The sequence below is a fragment of the Aquila chrysaetos genome, chromosome 13, assembly GCF_900496995.4.
Source record: "Aquila chrysaetos chrysaetos chromosome 13, bAquChr1.4, whole genome shotgun sequence".
NCBI classification, from domain to species: Eukaryota; Metazoa; Chordata; class Aves; order Accipitriformes; family Accipitridae; genus Aquila; species Aquila chrysaetos.
This window is the reverse complement of record NC_044016.1, coordinates 11,392,734-11,416,350: the sequence shown is the minus strand read 5'-3', so window position 1 is coordinate 11,416,350 and position 23,617 is coordinate 11,392,734. Positions and strand designations below refer to the sequence as shown.

The 23,617-nt window shown below is 38.8% G+C and overlaps 1 protein-coding gene across 11 annotated transcripts in view; it reads left to right on the top strand.

Moving 5' to 3' along the window:
• The window catches only part of RPS6KC1 (ribosomal protein S6 kinase C1), a 93,358-nt gene that overhangs the window by 49,029 nt on the left and 20,712 nt on the right, over positions 1-23,617 (top strand). For all 11 annotated transcript variants that reach the window (XM_030034849.2, XM_030034847.2, XM_030034848.1 and 8 more), the window contains 3 exons: positions 1,631-1,723; positions 13,402-13,449; positions 15,035-15,167. In XM_030034849.2, coding sequence (XP_029890709.1) covers positions 1,631-1,723; positions 13,402-13,449; positions 15,035-15,167 — 274 coding nt within the window. The remainder of the gene's footprint in view (positions 1-1,630; positions 1,724-13,401; positions 13,450-15,034; positions 15,168-23,617) is intronic.

Below are 23,617 nucleotides of genomic sequence, written 5' to 3'. Positions count from 1 at the left end.
GGTTTGGAGAAAAAACTTGAGAGGTTTTTTTCTTCTTCATACTAAAAGCTTTAGTGATTTATAGTATCTGGGCTGTTTTCTCTTAACTGCTGTTGGCACTCTTGCTCTGCAGTGTTTACATGACAAAATAATAAGACCCAGATAGATAAATGAAGATAAATAATAAACTCTTTTAAATACAGACCCCAGTAGGTGAACACAGAAGAACAGCACACTTTTCTCCATGCTTTTTGAACACGTATTTTTGAACCTCTCTGTTTAATTTTGCAGTCAATGCTAAAATAAGAGTTGATTTTGGGGAAAGAATTTGGAAGGAGGGGAGGTGGTTGACCGGCAACATGAAGGGGAACCAGTTTTGGGGAGGGCTTTGGGAAGGTGCTCTGGACTTTGAGGAGAGCACAGTAAAGTTGTTGGAGGCGAAACACTAGGGAGGATGTAGATGGAATGGCCTAGTTCTGGATCTTCACTTTTTCTGGGAGTTTCTCCTCATAAGGGAAAATGTCTTGATTTTTTCCTGATACTTAAAACATTTCATTCACAGCATAGTTGCTTACCAGCAGTTTTCCTTTGTGACATATTTTTTAAATATTGCCTCAGGACGCTGATGAATTAGATAAACAGCTTTTGCCTCTTAGAAGCCTAAAAATCGAGGAGTTTCACCTTTCTCTTCCTTTACCTTTGTGCAATAGAAGTGTACTTGGGGAGGCCAGGTTATGCTTAAAAAGGTTTTGGCATTCAACAACTCTGCAAATGGAGTACCTTATTTGTGAGGAAGAGATCCAGGTCTGTGGTTCTACTAGAAGCTGCATGCTGAATTTTTGGAGGAACATCTAATGAATTCTCTCAGTTGGCAACTAGAAACTTCTGAAAATGTTTGTTAACATGCCAGAGGTGTATGTGATGCTTAAGAGGTCAATCTTTGTCCCAGAAGACTTCCAGTTGAAACATTGTTCCCTCCTTTGACATGCAAGCTTTGAGTTTGCCCTCGGAAACTACAAAACATAGCATGGAGAAAAAAATCTGTGCGTATTAACTACTTGAATAGTTAGCACCTGCCAATTATCTTCCTATGGTGTTAATTTCTAGATTAATGATATGTGTGTGGCTAGCTACCTTTTTCTAAGGCAGGTTTAGGAATTGTTTCTGTTGTGCACCTTGTTGTTAAAAGGATTTCATAAAGCTCACCAGAGAGCCCTGTTTGTAATTCTGTATTTTATGTTCTTCAGACTTAAAAAGGCTCTAATTTGCTTTCCCCTCCTCAGTGATCTCTGAATTATTTTGTATCCAAAATACCTATAAGGCTTTGATTGATTATTGTGATGGGATAAGAACTGAGTAATCGATTGCCAGGTTCCATTAAGCATAGAAAGTATAAAAATTCATTATTTTTTCTCTTTAAAATTTTTGTTTTCAATGTTATCTTGATTTTTATTTACTTGCAAGTTGTTTTTTTTCTTTTTTTTTTTTTTTTTTCCGCCCACTAAGGACAAACAGAAAACTTCTCCTTTCATCTTCACTCTCTCTGATTTATGATAAATTTAGTTTCCTTCGGCCTGGCATTTGTTTCAGCAGGCAGTCTTCCTTCAAGTACCACCCTGATTGATGTGTAATCTTTGATATCTTCCATTAGCCTCCAGGATCACTAAGTTCAAGGCCCTCTTGGAACCTAAGGAGCCCTGCCGAGGAACTGAAGGCCTTCAGAGTCCTTGGGGTGATTGACAAGGTAATTCTTCAGTGTCTCTTCAAGAATTCAGTCATAAATCGACTGCATGCTGACATTTTGTCTTTGAAGCTGTGGATCTTAAGGATATGAAACAAAAGGGGAAAATGACTCAAATGCATCTGCACTTTAAAATAACAAAAGTAGAAGAAAAAAGGCTTTTATCTAAGCAATTCATGTAAGGTCATGCAAAATATATTTGAGGTAAAGGATAAGGTACATGTTTGGTGGCATTCAATAGGATGAGGCCTGTTTTTTTGAAAATGAAGTCATGGTTACAATACTGGGGTAAGGATGAGTTGATGTGTTTTCAGTTGAATAATCTGGTGGATACTTGAAATATGGAAGGGTAGAAATTCCTACTTTTGAACTGTCACTTGAGATGGGGGCTGGGGACACACATGACTGTTCTCCTTCCCTGAGAATTTGGAATTGAAATCTCCCCCCAAGACAGAGATTCAGCAATGAAGCCAAGCTTATTTTTGACTTATGCAAATAACGTCTTCCAAAATCCCACGGTAATACCCTTCTGTAAACAGTAAAGGACCATATGGATTTTTTGCAAGCCTAATTAAGAGACCAGAAGAATTGCTGCATTGTTTTGATAATGCTGATTAGTTATCACCTTACCAAATACTTTTAAGATGAATTATTATTCAGCAATGTGGCAGTGGCTAATGCATACTGTAAAGGCTCATTTCTTTTTTGCTGTGCCAATTCCTTCATGCCTTTTGAAAGTTCCTTATGTAGTCCCTGGTTTGTGCATGATGTACTGATGCATGGTCAATGTATGCGTTTGTAACGTGCATCAGAAAACCTGTAGCTGGTCTCTTAAGGTCTGTATTTCTTGATTTCTTTTTCTTGTTGGACTGAACCTAGCTATGGGGACCGATTTTTTTGTTTTTCTTTACCTGTTTTGTTGTAGTTATGTGCATAAGTTGATAACTTCTCCTCAGAGGGCTATATACATTAGGTATTATGGTTGTTTTTATAGTACACAAAGCTTTCTCAGCTCTGACTTCATATTCATTGTATTTTCTTTCCTCAGTTGTAAGTACAAAATTTAGCCTCTGTTCCACTCTGTATACGTATCAGAGAGACAGGTTGGGAAGAGAACCTATCTGTTGGATTAGTAGGCACTAACTAAATTAGTAGCCACTAAATGGATGTAGTAAGCATGGACTTTGAATTAGTCTGACAATGTGAGGCTGCAGAAGTGTAGCAAATGAACCAAGAAAGACCTTTTTGGTATCTTTGTTCTTATACAAGAATAATGAACAGTGACTGGAGAAGATGCTTGATCAGAATGAAGCTTTTGGAGTCCTTGGTATTATCAGATCTCCTAGATCTCTGTGAGCAGAGCTCTAGTAAGCATCCTAGGTGTGAGCTGAATGTGTCTGGATCTTTGAGGCAGAGTTGGGGAGAATCAGGGTTCTGATGGTGACAGAAATACAAGATCTTAGTGTTGGACATGTGCGTGAGCAGTAATAGGCCCATGTATACAGCTGGTATGCTCATGTGTAAACAATATCATAGGGGTCAGAGTTAATGTTTGATTATGGTATGAAAAAGGGAGCAATATTCTTTAAGGTGTCTTTGTGTACCTACTTCCAGATTCTCCTTATTACGAACTTAATCTAATTCTCAGTATGCTGTCTTTTTTTGTATATTAATAAGTGTTCATAAAGTTGTGAGGCAAATGAAAAGCTGTTCTAAGCCCAAGTTTTATTTGGTTTTATAATGCATACACAAAATGCATGTGAATATGAAGCAAACGTGCACATGCACCTGTGTGCTGGAGACAATGCCCATGCCTTTGGTTTAAAGCACCATCTCACTTCCTTCCTTGCCATCACTGTTCTTTGCCTCCTTTTCTGCTTGCATATGCTCTAAAGCTCACATCATGGAGAAATCCAAATAGATGTGTAAGCATCCTTGCTGGAGCCAAGCAGATGACATAGTGTGTTTGTCCTTGAAAATGGATTCTGATTTTCAGGGCCAGCGTTGAAGATGCCATGCTTTTGGGCACAACTCTGTAACTGATTCAGCATCAAACAGAGTTTTCCTTGAAAATACTCTGCTCCTATTCTAACCCTGAGGTAGCTGCTTCTGTTTCAGCAGAAAATGGGTGTGTGGATAGTAATGAGCCACTGGCATTTTTACTGCTGTCTTGCCTAATCCTGCACAAGACTGGTTTAAACACACTGACTTAAAAATGGTGGTGGTTGGTTTGCAGACTTGTTCTCGCACTGCTGCTTGAAGCTCAGAGTGGTGTCTGCCTGCTACAGTGCTGCCTTGAGAAAACCAGCTGTTAACCTGCACTCCATCAAATGCTGAAAGGTTCAGTGCCTTCCCTTAAAGTAATGTCAGTCTTCGTTCTACTTTTGAAGCCTCTTGAAGTGTTTTGAGTTAGTTTCATTTTCACAGATGAAATGCTTGTTGCTACCTGAAATTCTGGGTTTTTCAAACTATTTTAGGCTAGGCAGAATGATTAGACATTGAATTTTAGCCTAGTTTATTCCCAATGTGCCGTCTTTCCCCCTCTCTCGGCCTTTCCACCTTCCTTGTCACCTGAATAATTTTGCTGTGTTGACCCTTTTCTGTTGAATCTGAGAGAGTTGGAGATCTTAGCATTATTAAACTCCTTAAAATATCATGGAAATTCACAGAAGAATGACCATATCTGTGCCTCGCCTCCCATCCTTCTGCTTTCATGCAAAGGCTGTGATATAAATCCAACTATTTTAATAGACCCAAGATGACCTACACTTTGCTTGAGGAAACCAGGTTTCTTGAATTCTGCTACTGCTGTGTTTGCTCATTTCATGGTGTCAAAGGTTAACTAGGTGGTGTTTGCAGGTATTTTATGTGTTTATTATAGGAAGAGTCTACCTGTGAGTAGGTTTCTGAAAATCGAGGTTTAATCTAATTATAAAGGTGGCTTTTGTCCTGCAAATGTTTTCAACTCTGAGGTGCTGCTGGTTGGGCAGCAAAGCTCTTGTTAGTGTTACCAGAGGTACTGCATTGAAAACAGGCTAATATCTAAATATTTTAGCTACTGTTGTCACCAAACAGGAATGATCAATTATTTTACCAGTTCGTGTACCGTAAAGTAGAAAACTTCTTTTTGGAATAGCAAAGATTTTTGCTTTCAAAATTTGCCTAATTAAAAATCGAGGTTGCAGATTCTGTGCTGAGTTTCTGCCCTAGGCAAATCTTTCTTTTGAAGCTACAACTGGCCCCTAAAGAAATGACTTTGTTATGGTGCTGCTGGATACCTTCACAATGCTGTTTCAAACCCAATTTCTTATTCTTTAGAACCCTCTGTTATTTAGATTCATTCAAAAGATTCATCTTGAAAGCAGAGTGCATTAAGTAATAACTATGCCTCTGTAACCAATGACTGTCTTTTATGTCTTTTCTATCCCCTCCCCTGGTCCTCCATCAAGCCACATTGTCTGTATTGGCACTGGTGTGACTGTGATCAGTTCTTCCGCAGATGTCTGTACATTTGAGCTTGTTGTTCAATATGCTGTTTGTTAAGCTTTATTATACAGTCTGAAACCTTACAAAAGAAGATACTTTTGTCAGAGCTGTGCTAAAATTATTTGTGAGTTTCTGAAGAGGATTCTAGAAGTAGCTAACTTCTTTTCTGAAGAACTGGAAGCAATTCTGTTAATCTTAAATATAGGTTATTTTTTGTGGCTGTTGTGCTATTGCGAGAAGTTGTAACTCTGATGGTAGTACGTTTTGATGAATTGATCTTAGAAATATGCAGAAGAACCAAATCAGTATTATTAATTATTTAGAAAGTGTGATTACTACTTGTCTACTTGACGAGTGAAAGTGCCAAAAAGCAGAAGTACGTAGAATATATGTAGAGTTTGCATGCATAATCTGCAGGCCCATAGTTGAATTCAAACAGGTTATGATTAGTTTTAATGAAATGAATACCCATAGTTACCTATGTCCTGTTAGTGTTTGCTAGAAACTTAAATATTCAGCATTTTATTTTGAGATGAGGTTAAAGACTGTTGTAGTTGTGAAATTGAGTTGACCATAGCAGATGTTTTCTCTCACCTGGCTTTCAGGTACACACTGCCAAGCATCTTTAGATCATCTTATGGATTTGAATGAGTGGCTGTGTGAACATAAGAGGTGTGGGGAAAAGGGAGCTGTAATAAACAGCACGATCAAGTACAGACATTCATTCTCGTTTCATTACGATGCTTAGAAACTGGCTGAAAACACGTTATAATGAATTCAAATGACTATCAAGTTTTCCTCATCCAAACCTGGCATAAAGGAAAACAGCAGTGGCAAAAATGGTTAAAAATCTGAAACTGAGTAATAATAGTAACTATTAGTACAAATAAAGAAACTTTTAAGAGCTCCTTTTATGTTTTGATAACCCTTTAGTTTAAGTGACTTGCCAAGTCCTACAAAAATCAAATCAACTACAGAGTCATTGTCAAAACTGATTTCTTGGCTCACTACCTTCCTTTCCCTAGTGCTGTGGGATTATTCCTAAACTACAGTCAGGCTTCAAGCCCCAAGTAACAAAGCTGCTGAACTTTAAAACGCGATCTCTCTCCCAGCTAGAAAGAGTCCTGTCCCTTCTTCCCTGCCCTCAAACACCTGTCACTTGTTTTCCTGAAGTCTTTCCATTTATACCAGTCTGAACATTTCTGAGTGTTTTGATGTTATAACCCCTAGTCAGTCTCTAGCTTCTTTCTTGTCTCACTAAAATTTCTTTTGACTTCAGTGAATGTTTTGTTTCATCTGACGTAAAACAGTCCTAAGATTGGGTAGTAACGCAGATTTTGCCCTTCCCTTTATAAAACAGAAATTAAATTACTGAATATTCCAGTGCAGGCTGAACTATATGTATGTTCTGGCCTCCACAAAGAAATAATTTAGAGATATTTTATTTTAAACCAAAATTATTTAAGTTTGTCTTCCCAACTCTCAGGAAGTTGTTTAGTACATAATTGGTGCCAGGCAATTACTCTGTGATGCTGAGTGGCATTTCATATTGTAAACTGTATTCTCTAGTAAAATCTGCCAGATATATTTTCTAGGTTAGTATTTCACCGTTTGTCATTTATTGGCCAGTTTTAGTTTGCACTAAGGAAGTGGACTTTCCTCTCTGTTACCAACCAACTAAAAGTATCTGAAAACTTGAATTTGAATATATACTGCTTTTTCAGCACTTGAATTATTTAAAGCTGCACCATTTGTCTTTTAAGTACACTATTATTGCAATTCATAGAATATATGAGCTGTAAGTTCCTTAGAATAATGGTTTGAAAGGAGGAATAATTGCAAACTGAAGATAATTCATATTGCACAGGTACAAGGATAAGCAATAATCGCATTTTTCATACATATTAGCCAAATGTAATCTCTTTTTATAACGACAGAGGGAGACGAGTGAGAGTCCGGGTGGTGTAATCTGAAAAGTGACAAGAATAAATCTGTGTTAAGTAGATCTTTTAATCCTGCTAGCCTTGACAGCCGGCACAGCTGTGGAGAGCGGGGGTAATTGCACGCCTGCTTCTGCCTCATCGCTGAAACTGTGCTCTGAGTGCGGCACCCAGCCGTGCACCAGCCCCTGCTAAGGTTTTCTTGCAGTCCCAAGTACTCATGCTGGGATCAAGTGAACAACTTGTCTCATTCCTGGTTGTCTGTCACTACCTGTAATGGGATTTTCCAACTGGTGAGGTAAATGCAAGGAGAAAAATCCTGGGTGATCATCTGATACATCTTCAAGTTTGTAGGACTTTTGCTAGAGAATCTATCCTATGGTAAGAGTGCGTTTGTTTAGGCGATAAGGACTAGAATTAATAGGTGGCCCACTGGTGATATTATTACACGATGTGTTTTCAGTGTAGAACGGCAATTTAATAACAAAATGGAGCTGGTTTTAAAGTAATCCCTTAGCTCTGGTGTGTCTTCAAAACTTTGCTGGTATTTGGTACTGCAGTAGGAGAACCTATTCCATTTCCTTTGATCAGGCACGAGCTATTTTTCAACCTGTGTTAGTGAACTTAAAGCCACATTTTTGTAAGCAAATGTCTTTTGAGGTGTTTATTTTGATCAGTGTTAAAACCTGCTCAAGTAAATAAAAAGCACAGGTAGATTCTGTGCCATGTCCTGAAAGTGTGGAGACCGTAAAAAATCAGTATTAGATGCTGGGTAGGGAGGAAGAGAGGGGAAAAAAAAACCCAGAAAAGAAAGGGGGACTGGGGAAGCAAATGTCTGCAGTGTGATGGAGGACTGCATTTATGTTAAAGCCACCTGCAGCAGAGCAGTACATTTAGAGCAGTCCTTAGTTCTTCCAGTGTTGTCCCTCGTGACCTTGGTTGGGTGCTCAGTAGGGTGACTAATGGTTCACCATGTTCTTTTTTCCTGGTGACTTGCCTGTTGCCTGCCTCTGGGTTTGTGATTCCCCTTATGCTGACTTCTGCAGTATTCCTCCAGTCTCTTATCTCAGGGCTTTGATGCATATGTTCTGAAGGTGGCCACCGTGACTTTGGGTGGCAGCAGATGGTAAACCTTCAGGCTGCCACCGGCTATACTGGTGTTAAGTTGGAAACTTAACGTTTGATGAAGAATCAGTAGTGCATATGAAAGAGCTTTTACTGCAGAAATATCTTTTAATTAAAAAAAATTAGCATACTGAAACATTTGCTAATTTCTGTGCATTTAAAGGATCCTACAATTAACTGTTTTCTTAAAGCTAGACTATGGTTATTTACCAGGCAGGTTTTATTTTATTTTTCTCCAATTAATTGTACCTACTATATTGAATTGAATTGAATTTATTTTCCACTAAGCTGTTGGATACACTGTAAATCAAATCTAAGAAGCTAATTTTTTTAAGTAGCTGCTGTCAGCATCAGAATTAACCCTTGACTTAGGATTTTCTACTTGTGATTTTTTTTTTTTTTTCCTATGTGGCGTCATGGAGGGGTACTGCTATCTGCCACTTTACTGAGATGCTGTCATGCAGTGCTGCTGTGTTCACTTGTTTTTTGGGACATGCCTGAGAGCTCAAGTGCTTGTACAAAATAGGGATGTCTGTGCTGCTGAAGACACTTACTTACATTGTGTATTTATTTGTGACAATTGCTATTTGCCTGTCAGTGGTTTTGGCTATGCTGAGGTTGTCAGCAATGCAGAAAAATAGGGAAGGAACGAGTAAGAAACAGTGCCGTAAAAGCCAGCATGATATGTAGATCTTGACTCTGTTCATATATTAGTATTACAAATAGGATTTTGCCTTGTCTTCTTTTGTGTCACAGTCTAGTTGCTGAGTGCCCAGGAATGCCCTGCTGTGCATTCTTTTCCCTCCCCTCCGAGATAGGATGCTGAATGTTACAGCCGACAGCTCATTGTTAGGAGGTATTAAATATTACAAGTTACACAGTAGTCATCATCAGTGAAACAGGTTCCATCAGCTTATGTGAGCTAGGAGCAGCCTAGTCTAATGCGAGCATCTCTGTGTGATCTGCTCTGGAGAAGAACAGAGTTATGCCATAGGGAATGCTATGTGGAATCCAGTTTTGTCCCATCATGCCGTGAGGGTGGAGTCTTGTCACTCTGCATTTTAAAAAAAAAAATCTTAGAAAAAGAATTACTGGAGCACTCACTTTTGCAATGAGAGAGAAGTGTGAAGGAATGCAAACAGGAAAGACTTGTTGGGATAGCACTACTATCTAGAAATTGGCTAGAAAAAGCATGAGGTGAGGAGAATAAGTTGGCATTTGGGTCAGTGGCAAGCTTAGTGTTATGCACTTCTGCAGCAGCCTGGTAATGCATCCAAGAGCTGCTCACCTTTCTCTGCTCTGGGTGTGTGATAAAAAGACAAGCAAATATACTTGTGACCGTCTCTTTCCTGAACTTATCCCTTCCTGAAATGTCAGTTTTCTGATAGTGATTTATTCATTCATGTAGTCCTTTATTTAAGTGAATCTGGTTAAACTACCTTTTTGTAATATGCATGCAGGCTGCCTCCCCTTGAAGCAGGTTTTTGGTTTGGTGGACCATGTAAAGCTTGTAGTTTATCAGGGCCAAATGGAGCACCACTAGGTGAATATCTAAAGTTACTTTTATGGCTCTTCCTGGGATTCTTGGAGTTCCTTTTGAGGTAAACAGTCTTGCAGAAAGGTCACTATTGAATCAGCAAAGAAATAATTTTCCATTAAATTAAGTGGAGCTGTAGATGATAATCACTGGGAGAAGGTATGATGCTTGATGGGAAGGAAAAAAGAAAGAAGCTGGTTAGTAAGACTGGTTAGTCCATCTAGGTAGTTAGCCTCAAAGGCACACAAATATTATTTGTTGTTATTACAGTTATAAAACTGTAGCTGCTACTTTCATTTTGATGTTGTAATATAACAACAGATGAAGCTAGCCCTAAAGGGACCCGTTGTCTGCTTTATTTGCGTTAGTGGTAGTAATTCTATATGTCGTCTTATAGGGCAAGGGCTCAGTAATCTGTTCTGTTACACCATATGCTAATACAGTGCTGATAAGCAAGTGTGAAAAATGAAAGGGAGGAATACATTAATTGTATTTGTGCAATAAGGTATGCTATCAAAGGTAATTATTTCATGACAGTTTTAGTTATAGCAGTTGTTTTATCATGGAATAAAAGATGGCTTTAGGAGCCTTTTATTGGAAAGACAATTGTATCAAATTAGTACCAAATTAGATTTTTGTCTTTATAAAGGTGAGCAAACCCATGAGCAGTTTTTAAATTGGTGTCTTCTACTCTACAAATGAACAAATCCTGTTTGAGGGTTAAAGAAGCTATTATTCTGTCCTTTATGCTGACAGCTTCATTACTGATTGGCCTACTGTTGGTATTAAAAAAATGTTTGGCTCCTTATGATCTTTGTGCATGCAACTATAATATTAATACAGACCATGGAACTGTTCATTAAGAAATGACTTTAAATGGGGTTGATGCTTGTAAATCTGGAGAGATACAGATGTTAAATGCTGCCATTCCTTTTCATATACAGCCGTATGGCTAATAATTTCCAAGTGGCTAAAGCTCTTGTTAGCAAGAGTGCTGGTGTGTTAAGAATGGCCCTATAAATAACTTTAAGAACCGAAGTTGAAGGTGCTTCTTTTAAAGACTATTGTTAACTAAACATTATTGCCAAACAGATGGAAAGCATTCACCAGCCTGATGTTTTTAGGTCTAATTATATTATCGCCAGTCCTGTACGGCTCAGTTGAAGAGGTGTATCCAGAGGCCAATTTATAATCATTTAGCCAACACCTGTTTGGGAGATATTGACAGTCAAAGGGCACATTTTAAAAAAAAATCACATATGTTCTCGTATTTATTGCCTCAATGTGAACAGTGGCTAGTTACAAACAAACTTGGGAGAAGAAGGAGGAAAGTGACTGTAAACACGTAGTTTTTTCCAAACCATTTTTATCATCTTTTGGCACCTCTTGTAAAGTAGCTTTTATTTTTCTCTTGTTCTTTTGGTTTACTTTATTGTTTGTTTGTTTCTTTGTTTTTAATTTTAATTTTATACCTTTTGGTTCAGCAAGGATAACAAAACCAGTTTTACAGTTATTTATTCAGCGGGTTTCCACTGTTTCTGGAAGCCCCAGGTAGAAGGCCTGAAAAGTTTTTTGGCAAACTCAGTGGCCTGGGTACACTTGCCTTTCCTTACCGTGCCCTTGACATGGAACCTGTGTGTCATTCCTTTGTCAAAAAATCTCAGTAACACCAGCTTCTGTTGATTTTTTTTTTTGCCAGAATATACAGAACAGCTTTTAAAATTGGGCGCAACCCTAGTAAAAGGGGAGGTCTTTGAGTTGGAGAGGTGTCTGTCACTTTATTTCTTTTGGTGAAATTTGGCGAGAGAGAAATTATTAGAAAAGAGTTCAGTTCTCCTCCTCTTGCTTGAGACGCTCAGGGGTGCAATGGTGAGAGATGGAGGGCAGTTTTTTGAATGCAGCTGTCCCAAAGAGCAAAGGTTGCTTTGCTGCAGCCGCTGCCTGGGGGAAGCCAGCACAACCCTGCCCTGAGACCTCCCGTCCCGGCCCAGCCGCCTGGGCCTTTTGCACATCTCCACCTCGCCTCGCTGCGGGCACTGCACGGGATGGCTGTTTCCACAGTTCCCTTGGTGTGGGGAAAGTCAGCGTGTCAACCTGGTAAACTCCACCCTTTCAGAGATAGCAGGGCATGACTGCATCGCTGCCCCACACAGCAGGGAGATGAGTGAGACTGTGTTCTGTTGTCCTTCTCCTGTCACCTGATGAATCCAGCACCACGTTACTCCTGACATGTCATTCCTCTGCAAGAAGTCTTTTTTGATGCAAGCTGACTTGGTCTTCACTGCATCTAGGCTATTGACTTGGAGTTGCTGCATCTTGTCTATTGAACTCAAAGTTTGGTAACCCCAGTGCTGGCATTTGCAGCCCTTTAGGTGTTTGATTTTACAGCCTAAATATTTTGGTATAACTGTATGTGAATATTTGTACTGGAAGTTTACAACGTCTATTGTAAATAAACAGTGAGTGCACACTCTTCTTCTTGTTCCTAGAGGAGGGTTGGGCTTGTGCTTGTACTGCTCGTGTGGCTGTCTTGCAGCTGGTGCTTTTCCAGTACGTGTGTTCTTGGAGTTTGAAAACAATTAATTCCTGAGCAGGGTGATTTGAAGATGGGAGATGCAGAGGGTTCCAGCTCCCTAAAGATGCAGTTTCCCAAATATATACACACGTGTATATTTTTGTCTGTTTTGTTTTCAACACATAAATAAATGGAGCTTGCTAAGAGGGTAGTCGTTATTTAGTACTTCTCTCACTGCTGTGCTGTGTTTAAAGTGCTTTCAGGAGAGGTGATGCACTCCTAACAGAGATGCTCCCCAGCTGTAGGTGTTCTCTCTGTGGTGAACCCATCCACTGTTCTCTCCCTATATAAATCCTCTGGTTTTTGTTGTTACCTTAATACTAGTTTACAGTAGCAAAAAGGGACTGCCTTGCAGCCATTTCTGTTGTGGCTTATGAGTGCTGCAAAACAGAAATGGCAGTGGAGGAATGATGCAGCAGTGACTATAAAGTTGATAAAATGTTTTTTGTGGACTGGGCATGTATGTGGCCAGCTTTTAGTTTAGCTTCCTGGAAAGCAGGTATGTAGCCACACTGCAAAAAAAAACCCCACAAAAAACCCCTCTGGTAACCCCCTTGTAGGCAACACATTTGATATATCGAAAGCGTGATGGGGAAAAGCATTGTACTAGAAAGGTAGGTACAGTGAGGATTTAAGTGAAATGACATAGGAAGGTAATGCTATGTGAAGGTTACTTTTTGTGCTTCAGTGTGTTGCTACTATTACATTTCTGTAAATTGGGTTCTGCCAGATTATTGCTGTAATTATAAAGTACTGCTTATTTCTGTTAACAGGTTAGGATTCATTTGTTAAGTTAGCTGATTGGGAATCAGGTGACATTCTGGTAGTTCTCTGGAGATCTGTATCATTGATCATATTTCTTTTCTTATCAAATATATGCTGCAGGGCTTTAATTTTTTTTTAATTCATTACTTATATCGCTTCCTTTGTAAGAATATTCAACGTTAGATTTAAGAACTGTGTTTTGTTAACTTACTCATCTGAATCTTAAATATTTCTCTGAATACTTTTTGCTTAGGTTTTGCTTGTAATGGACACTAGAACACAGCAAACTTTTATACTGAAGGTGAGTAAAGTCTTTTATTACTCCTCGAAACAGTTCGGCCTCCTAAATTACACCACCACACAAAGATCAATTTGCATCTAATGTATAAAGTCGTCTCTGTGATATATTGTTATCTTAATACATGTATTTCTATTATGTGCACTGGAATTCTTTCAATTGCTTTCCCTTCCTTTCTCTGTAACATCTGTAGTGCTCAGGTGTGCTGGTTTACTCACTGGAGTTGCCACAGGTTATTGAGGTCAACACCTTAGCAGGCTTTGGTAAAGAATCACAGTTTCAATGTGCTGCTTAAAACATCTGTAAAGCCCTGGCTGCTTAGGACATGCGCAGGCTGCTGATGAAAGTGAAAATTCTCCTTAGGCCAAGTACATGCACAACACTTTGTGTTTGGTCTTCCCTTAGCTGAAGAATATGATACTGGCCAAAGTGGATTCTGGATGAAATAGATGACTGGTCTTACTCAAAACTGCTTTCCTATGTTTTACATCAATAGGCTGTGAACACTGAATTTGACGTTATGAAATGATTGAATTAATGAATAGTTAATTGGTCAGAATAAAATTTTTTACGTTACTCTTTTGTGTTTCAGAAGTGCTCAGATCAAGATCCCAATATACTCAGAGCATCTGTGATGCTGAGAATTAGTTTAGTATGAGTATTGTTATTGTGGCCATTATTTCAGGCTCCCCTTGACATGAATTCGACTGCTGATGGGAGGAAGGGTTGAAAAACTGTCCCCCAAACATGGAGCTCTAATTAGTTGTTAACATTTTGTAACTTTGCTTCAGGTCTGGCTCACAACCCTGCCTTAACTTTGTGCATCTGGCCTTTGAAATTGTTTGTCTTAAGTATGTGCAGGGTACAGAAAACATATTTGTTCTCAGGAAGGATTATTTGTGAATATTGTATATTAGAACTTCACTTTATCTAGTGGCAGATAGGGTAACATTGAATTTCCCATTTAACTTCTTATGTTTATCAATATTGTAATAGGTCACACTATTGACATAATTTTTTTTCTCTTTCTATCTCCCCTCCCTTTCTCCCTCCCACATCAATTTTTTCACTTCTAGCAACTTCATCTCTCTGCTACCTCCCAAAAATCATTACCTCTCAAGGAGACTAATCCCTTCCTTTCCTTTTTGTTGTGGTGGTTGTTGTCTTTAGTAGAGTACAATGGAAACGTGAGGATTACCTGTAAGGCTAAGGCATTCTTTTGTCTTTAGAACTTGAATTGAATTTTTTTAATAGTGTCTTTTGGTCACACACAAAAATAAAATTTTAAAAAAAGGTCACAGGGAAATAACTGAGTGTCATCCTGATGACTTAGTTTGAGAGAGATTCTAATAAAAACATTGACCCATGTAATTGATTTTAATGGCAGCTTTGTGCCATCTTCTGTTCTCTGGAAATGCGCCAGATGCCATCAGCACAGCCTCGGGGGACCGAGGGGCATAGAGCAGCAGATGAGTGGTTTCTCTGAAGCCCAGAGTAACTCGGATAGATTAGTTTGGTTGATAAACACAGAGCACAGCAGGCTCCAAAGGCAACTGAGGGTACAACTGACCTTTTTGTTCTCTGTCAGGGTCTAAGGAAAAGTAGTGAGTACAGCAGGAGCAGAACGACCATCATTCCCCGCTGTGTGCCCAACATGGTGTGTCTGCACAAGTACATCATCTCCGAGGAGTCTGTCTTTCTTGTGTTACAGCATGCAGAAGGTTTGTCTCTCGTTTAAGTATATTGTTGAAAAGAGTCAAAGGTTTAAGTTTTAATCAATGGTACATTTCATTGTCAAATTAATCTCTTATACATCTAATTAAAATATTTTTAGTGTGCCTAAGAGATGTCATGTAAGACACCTCACTCCCATCCGCTGTCCTTCCCCCTTCCCCCCCCCCCCCCCCCCCCCCCCCCCATTCTGCGGTGGATCTGATTCCTGTTTCAAATGGCTTCAAATCCTGATGGGTTACTTGAATTGTAGCAATATTGAAAGCTTCCAACTGTTTATTTTCTACAGGAGAGTGAGTGCTTTGACTGCAGCAACTATTTGCATTTACAGTCTGTATTTACTATCTGTATTTACAGTCATCTCTCAGAGATAAAGGCTTTGGCTACTTTTGTAAACTTTGGCTAGTAAATCTTTTTAGCACCTTACAGTTAAAATGACAAATATTTACACAAGAATTTAAAAACTCTCTGCTAAAAAACATGAACATTTGCCTATTGGTTAATATTGCATAGTTATTCTGATCTGGATTTTTAAGAAAATAGCTAGTGGCATCACACAGGAGTTCAAAGTAGAACCACAGAGTTGTGCCTTCAAACTATTTATAAAATTCCTGTTAAATGTACAGGGAACAGGTGGCACAAAATAATTACATTTTGATTTTTTCATCTAACACCTGGATTTAAATATTCCCTAAATATAATTACCCGTATTTGTTTAGAATGAGTACAGAATATAAATTTTGGGATTGCTGATAGTTCTCTTTTTTAGGAAATGTTAATAATTCAGTCAGAATGGATGATGTGAAGGAACTAAGCTAACTGATAGAGAAGATAATTTTATCACATTGAATATTATTTCTTTTTTTCCTAATAACTTAGATTCAGGCTTTTTCATGAACAGCTTGTCACATGAGGCCAGTTAACTTTAACTTTACAACATGAATGACTGTTTCTGCTATGTGTGACTTAATTTTGCCGTTAGCAGTGATGCATGAAGAAAAGCCTCACGTTACAGTACTGCCTGATGGTGATCTTCAGGGTTTACAGTGCTGCTCTGTACGATGCTACTTTTCTTGAGATGTGTAATTCAGCAGAATAACTCAGAGACTCTCACCTGAACTGTAATCTCCACATATGCTGGTACATTTTGTTTGGAGAAATAACATTTCAAAAAAAAAAAAAACCAAAAAAAAAAAACCCCAAACAAACCCTCAAATAAAGAAAAAAACCCACCCACAAACCTTGTCAGATACCAAGTGGCCTTAAGGCTAGCATAATCAAAGGATTAGAGACAGGATAAAATAATAATTTAAAAAACCTGTTCCTAATATTTCTGCAATTTCTGAAGACCTACAGTTTTGCTGTTCTCTTCAGGAAGAATGTTCCTTCTCAGGACACATGGAAAACTGGGTGAAGTAGTGGTGGAATCTGGGGGGAGTAGTAGTCAGAGGGAGAGAACAAAAATTTTAAGGAAGGCTTAATGTGACCAGTTGACAAAGGTGATCTCCTGAAAGTGATAATTTTATTGTGACAACAGTGAGAAAAAAGGAGACATTGCATTATCAGAGCCCTTTCATTTAAGAAGAAACCTCAGCTTAACATTTGGGATGGATGGAGTGTTGTCCTTAAAAACGAATGACTCTCTCCCGGTCATGTTTGATATGGTCACAAATCCACTGAAATGTGCTTGGCCTGAATGCCTTGCTCTTACCAACGTCAGCTGTAACGTGTTCTGAGTTCTAGGGGAGAAGGATTTTTAATTTACTAACTGCCTTCTAAATCAGGTTTGTGCAACACACAGCCTTGTGCAGCACCCCATGCCATTTGTTTGATCTGCCAACAGTGAAGGTGGTATCTGTCAAGCATCCTCATGTTGGCTGGCCGGGCAGCAAACATATATGTGGAAGCAGCCACAGCTCATGTTGCCTTCCTCCCAACTGTGGGTCAAAGCCATGCAAGTAGGAGACATGGGAGGGAGATGGGTTATTTTCAGGTGGAGTTGGGAGAGGAGGTGCTGACGACATATGAGTGCTTTCTAGAGGTAGAGCTCTGAACGGGAACAGGGGTAGGGAGCATGGGAAGAACTGGGGAGCATTGCAGAGAGGATGGAGGACTGGCAGGCTGTGCTGGGGAGGAAGGGGAGAGCTGCGGGGACCGCAAGGGATTTTGATGTGGGTGAGGGCTGTTGTTGGTAATACATGATACATGGGTTCACTTGACTTGGACACTTGTCGGTGTAAGTTACAAACTGCATAGGGTTTTCCCTCATTTTCTCATAAAGCAGCAAGTAGTTTGGAAATGGATTCACCTCTATCCTTGTTTGCAAACCATTAAAAAATTATGATGTGCTATAAGGACTTTTCCCTGATTATCAGCCAATTAACAAGGTTAATTGCTTTAAGGATAGTCCCCAGCTTTCATGAACTTACTGTCTGAGCTCAGAACAGGCAAAGGAGAGGAAAAGGAGTGATATATTCTGTTCTGAAGGGGGATAGCTGGGGTACAAAGTGATGAGTAACTTGCCCGAGGATACATATTAAACGCGTATTGCAGGTGTAGGGCCTAATCCCAAATCCCTAACTGGGGCAATAATTTTGTGTTGCTTCTGAACTGCATGGCCTGTGTCCCTCATCCTGTCCCAGGAGACTGATGCTGGCAAGTGATTCAGGAAAAGAGCTTCATTTTCTAGGTCTACATGAATAAAAATAGGGCTAAAGTTATGCTGTACTATATGCAGGTACTGGTCTTGCTCACCCCACTGATGATGGTCTTGATCACATCAGTCTTGTGTTAGTAGCACTCATCCTTCAAATTACAAGGATAATAGTATCAAGAATCCCTGAAGATAAAGCTATCTTAAAATTTCATCCATCTCAGACCAGATATAAATAGAGAAGGTGCTTGTAGTTAATTTTGGGAAAGGATAAAAATTTCTAGGACAGTAGAAATCTCATGGCTACAGTTGGAGGCTTCAAGGGTATCTCAGAAGCATGAAAGTCCATGAAGTTATCTTGTAGCTTTGTTGGAAAGCACTTGGCAAATTCTAGTGTGGTAGAGAGCCAATCTGATGTTAATAAGGCCTCGCTTCTTCTTGGCACTACTAACTCCAGAAATTTTAGAAACAGATGCTTCAAAAATAGGCTGGGGGGCTTCCATGGGACATCAAAGTTTAAGTGGCTGTTAGAAGCTGTCAAATCTCTTTAAGCATAAACAAGCTGGAGTTCCTATCAATCTGGAGAGCACTCAAGAAACTTCATGCTGAAGAGGCTTGCTGCACACAGGAATTGATAGACGACAACATGGCAGCATTCTGGCTTGCAAAGCCGGGGATTTGTTGTTAGGAAAGGAGATAGTACTAGCTGTAAATATTTGACAGCAATCGGAAAATGTAGGAAAGGTGATACGGTCCTTGGCAAGTGACTTTTTCAGGAGGCTGCTTTGAAATAATAGGTTTTGCTCAAAGTGCATCGGGAAGTGGGAGCTTTGCCTAAACTAGCAAACTTTGTAGCAGAGATTCACCAGCAGCAGTGGAAGCAGCCGTGTATGTAAGACTCTGGTGTTTGTAACTACTGTCATGTTAGAGATTAGGTTGGAGATTAGCTTCCAATTCATGCGTGCACTGCAACCTCACTGTGGCTGCCATTGGGATGCTGTGAAATATTATTGTTGTATCATGGTAGTGCCTACATATCTGGTTCCCTTTTGGCCTAGAAACTGTACAAACATAATTTTATGTAGTCATTGTGTATTAACATGATGAAGTTTACCAGCAGACCTGTCTTTATTGAGAAGGAGGACAGTGATTCTAAGAAAACCATAAGGTTGTTCTTTTTCCAGCAAGGAAGAATATTAATTTGCAAGAGGTACATGACTTGTGATTGGTAGTCCTGGCTGTAAACAAATTCTTATGCAGTGATGTAGAGTTGGGCCTGGTTTTGGAGAATAATTCAAGCAGATGTCTTTCAGTACTCTGTTTTTCTTCCCTATCCAATCACAGTTATTTGGAAGCCTGGATGGTTCACTTTGACTTTGTTTGGGATTTCCTAAATACAGTGATTACTGCATTCTTAGCTGCATTCCAGTTCTGCAGAAATTGGAGTATATTGTCCTTCAGAGTAAACTCATGGGCCAAGCTAGTAAAAGTCATTGATTTATTTTGGAATATGTCTCCTTAGTCAGCCCGTCTTTTAGGATGTGAAGCTGGGTAAGGAAAAATCCAACAGGTCATGAATTTTTCCTGTCAGCTAGGACAAAAACATGTTTAGGAGACTAAATTTGCTGATCTGTTAGGTTTCATTTTATCCTGTGATACGTACTATATATAGTATCTGTATCTCCTCTTTGATGTTCCTGCGTCAAGTGCTATTAAGAACAAAAACTGCAGAAATGTTTGAAAGAATATAAAATTATTATGGAACTAACAAGCTTCCTAGTCACCTTCATCATTTGGTCACTTCATGCTGAAATTTCCTGTTGATTGTTTTGGACACTAACTTCTTAAACTCCTTAGATTCTGCCTCTAGAAGCAGAAGTATAACCTCCAGAGGGCTGGAAATGTGGTTAAGTAAGGCCATTCTAATAAGTCATTTTACATTGAATAACTGCAGAAGAATGTAGAGCTTGGTGATTTCCATGTGCCAGAAACCAGAAAGGGTGAGCTAGACTGGTTAGAGTCAGTTCATCGTAGAAGAAAAGAATAATTAGTTATGTTAATACTATACTTCTGAACTGGTATGAAACACTGATAAACTTTAGCTTAAAATGGTGGCTTTTATAGTTATTTAGTATGTTAGACTATTTGACAATGACTGAAGCTTACTTGTTTGGATTGATTTCTGTAATTTTAGTTTTTATAGATTCCTGATACTATATTAGCATGGCTTGCTAATGGGTTTTCTTGATCTTACACAACACATGGGGAGAGGGGGAAAGATTATTAGTATGTCATTCATAAAGGCATAATTATATACCCAGATACAAATATCACTCTTGTTTGACCCTGGATTGGACGTTTTCAGAAAGGAATAAAATTGTTGTTTTTCACTATAGAACACAATTATTGAATAGCATTTATTTACGTATTTCCACTTGACCAGGAGGCCAGTCTTGAAATATTTGTATGTAAACATATTTGGACATAATAAATTTCCTTTTTTTTTTTTTTTTTGTATTTACTTGCATTTAACTCTAAATTGGAGTTGCAGTAAGTAGTCATTTCCACTGCGATTAGTTCTAAGTCCAAGTGATTATTAATGAGCAACTTCTTTTTTTAAAAAGGTAAGATAATACATTCACAAATAGAAAATGAGTCATTGTTGCAGTTCTGTCTCTTTTCACAGGCGGACAGTGGTGAATTCCTGAATACTGTAAGGATAAAGAGATTTTTTTTTTTTTTTTTTTTTTTTGTCTTTTGCAAATTTTAGGTTTGCTGAAAGCATTTGAAATTGAACATTTTTAAAAACCTAGCCTGAACATCTTGACTCTTCCAGTGATTTTTCTGTGGGGTTTTGAAGGATTGATCTCAACACATCTGTTTTCCTTCCTTAATCCTTCTTGGTTCTCCTCCTTTCTTAAGCCACACTAAGATTTTGAGTAGAGGCCAAAATCTAGTGGAGGCTGCATGAAGTGTGGCATGAAGTGAGGTGGAGGGAGCAGAAGACAGGAGTTGTCCTGAGAGCAGCTTGACCTGTCTATAGGTGAAAAGCTAAGCTGTGCAAGGATAATTCTTGCACTTTTCATATTGCCGGGCAGCACAGCCCCTTCTTACCTTAATATAGGGGTACGAAACATTTAGGTAAGTGAGAGCCATTCAGGTGCCACGCGTAAAAGCACACCTGGTATCCAGTAATGACACAGGAAAAAACCATGAGAATAGATCACAGAAATAAGGTTTTGAGCTTTCTGCATCCCTGGGTGAAAGCTCAACCCAGGCCTCCATTAGAAAAACCTTTTCTTACTACTTGCATCTGAGGAAGGACTGATGGTGCTGATATTTGCATTAAAGCTGTGCCTGGAGGCTGAGGTGGTGTTGTGCCAGGCACTGTCCAAAGCTGCAAAAATGTAATGTAGGTTTTCGTGGGTCATGTTCTGTGAACACCCTTTGAAACCTGAGATTTGTGTTTTCATAAGAAATTTGTGAAGCACAGATAATAAACACTAGTAATATGATGGTGGAAATATTTAGCATTTGCTTGAACTGAATAATATAATGCAGGTGGGATGGGGAGACTTTATGTTTTATTAAATGCAGCAGGGGTGTGGTTGTCAAATGAGATTTTATTGTTTGGTATGAAATGACCCTGAATAATTCCATGCCTAGTTAATAAACTGGGCAAAGTTATTTTCCAAGCACTTAAGTTTACTTTAAGTAATTTTCTTAAAAATTTCAATTAAATTAATTGTTATAAAAATATTGTTTCATCAGAGTCTTGGGGTAAAATGAAACTTCTGTGTTGCTTCTTTTGTCATGGATGAAAGTGTGGAAAAGAGGAGAAAGTCTTTCACACACATATAAAAATACGTATGTTCTTGCTCTCTTTCTCATTCTCTTTTCTGTTGTTTTCTGTCCCTGCCATTCCATAGCAAAAGCATGAATAAATGTAAAAATGTAATATTAGAAAAAGAATTATTGGTGATAATGGGATGAACAACTTCTATTTTTGCCAAATCAGTTTAAAACCAGTAATTCTGAAGTTCTGTGCAAACTGCAGGGCTCAGAAGGCACGGCAGTGCCCTGGCTCTGCCTTTGCCCTGCTGAACAGCTGTGTAACACTCCATATTTAAGGCAAGTGGCTTCATATTGCAGGGACTCACTGCTTCTCACCGAGGCAACATCCTGCTTGTCAGGCGCTTCTGGCGGGACCAGGGCCCTTGGTCTCACCGCTGCAGGGCGGCAGGTTGCTTGTGTCCAGGCAAGCTCAGAGTCAGTCGCTGGCAGTCAGAGGAGGCAGCCTGCTTCGCTGGGCTGAGGGCTGCTGCTCTGCTGGGAGTGGCTGATGAGCCATGTCTTGCTGCTTGAGGCATGGCACGCTTGGAAGTATTTTGAATGCATCTTTGGGTAAGTATTTAAAGTGCTTATGCAATACAGTGGTCAGTATAGCAGTTCTTGTTCCCTTCTCTATGAGCATTGCTTCCGTTCGTTTACCTGGTGTCCTTTCTCATCTTCTAGAAGGTGGCAAGGGTCATTCTGATCTACTAAGTCTGTTTGTAGCTTATGGCAGAAACCACGTGGATTAATAGATCTAAATTGTCGTTTTTGCCATTGGACTGAAGCTGTTAGAATTCCCCCTTAATATTTTTAATATACTTAGTTTCATCATAACCAGCAAGATTCCTCCCCCAACCCTTTCAAAACCAAGTCTTGTCTTAGCCAGGGGGATGGAGGGCAAGAAAAGTTCACATTATATTATTCAAATTCATTTTTAAAGTATCAAAGTTTTTCTGCCTTTCATAAGTTATTTTTGAAATACCTGGAAATATAGAAAACCTGTTCCTAGGCAAATAAAAATACTTTCTTTTTTTATTGTACTTTTTAAAGGAATTTTGCCTGATATGGAGAGTGTTTAAAAATAACTATTAAAGACCATATTTTTGAAAAATATTAAACTCTGTTTTATCGAAATAAGTAAAAAAAAAAAAAAACAAAACAAAAAAAACCAAAACAAAACCAAAAAAACCCACAATCAAAACTTTGCAGGTGCCCAGTGGGCTGGATACTTTTTTTTTTTCTTCTACAAAGATTTTCTTAGAACTCCTGCATTTTCCAGAATTTCTGTACAGGCTTTTAAATTGAAATGTCTTGACTTTGCATTTTTCCATAAGTTATCAAAGGTGGCTTTCTAGCTTTAAGCCAAATTCTTTGGTATGTGCAAGAGATGCAGTAACTTCTTGATTTGTTTTCTTCAAATTATGTTTTGTAATCTGTAAGCTTTTTTATATGTACGATATTTGGAAACGTAAAGAGTCCTATTTTGTATTTTTTAATGTAAGTATTACTTTTGGAGCTGTAACTTTCTTAGAGTCTTTGATATGAAGGAACTGGTTTGCCAGTGTAACTTAAGAGTGTTGATAAATCCTTGTGTAATGCAGCAGGGTGTAAAAAACTTTCTTGAGTCCTGAAGTTAAAGGGAGAAATACATCCGTATTTAACTAACAAAACCCACTTCTTCAGAGGGAAACAGATCCTTAAAATATCCTGCTAGTAGGTAATTCCCTTCCCCTTACTGAACTTGCTTATTAGTAGTTTTTAGTCCATCTACCCTAATGTTTGTTACGAGCTTGGAGCTGTGATACAGAAGTATTCAGTACAGGCAGAACTGGTGTTGGGCACTAAACCATTTGATCTTCCCTAGTTTTTGCTTTCTTTTGAGATAGCAGATGGAGAGTAGTCACCACCACGCAACTTGAGACAGACTCTGAAATGAGACTTTACTGAAGTTAA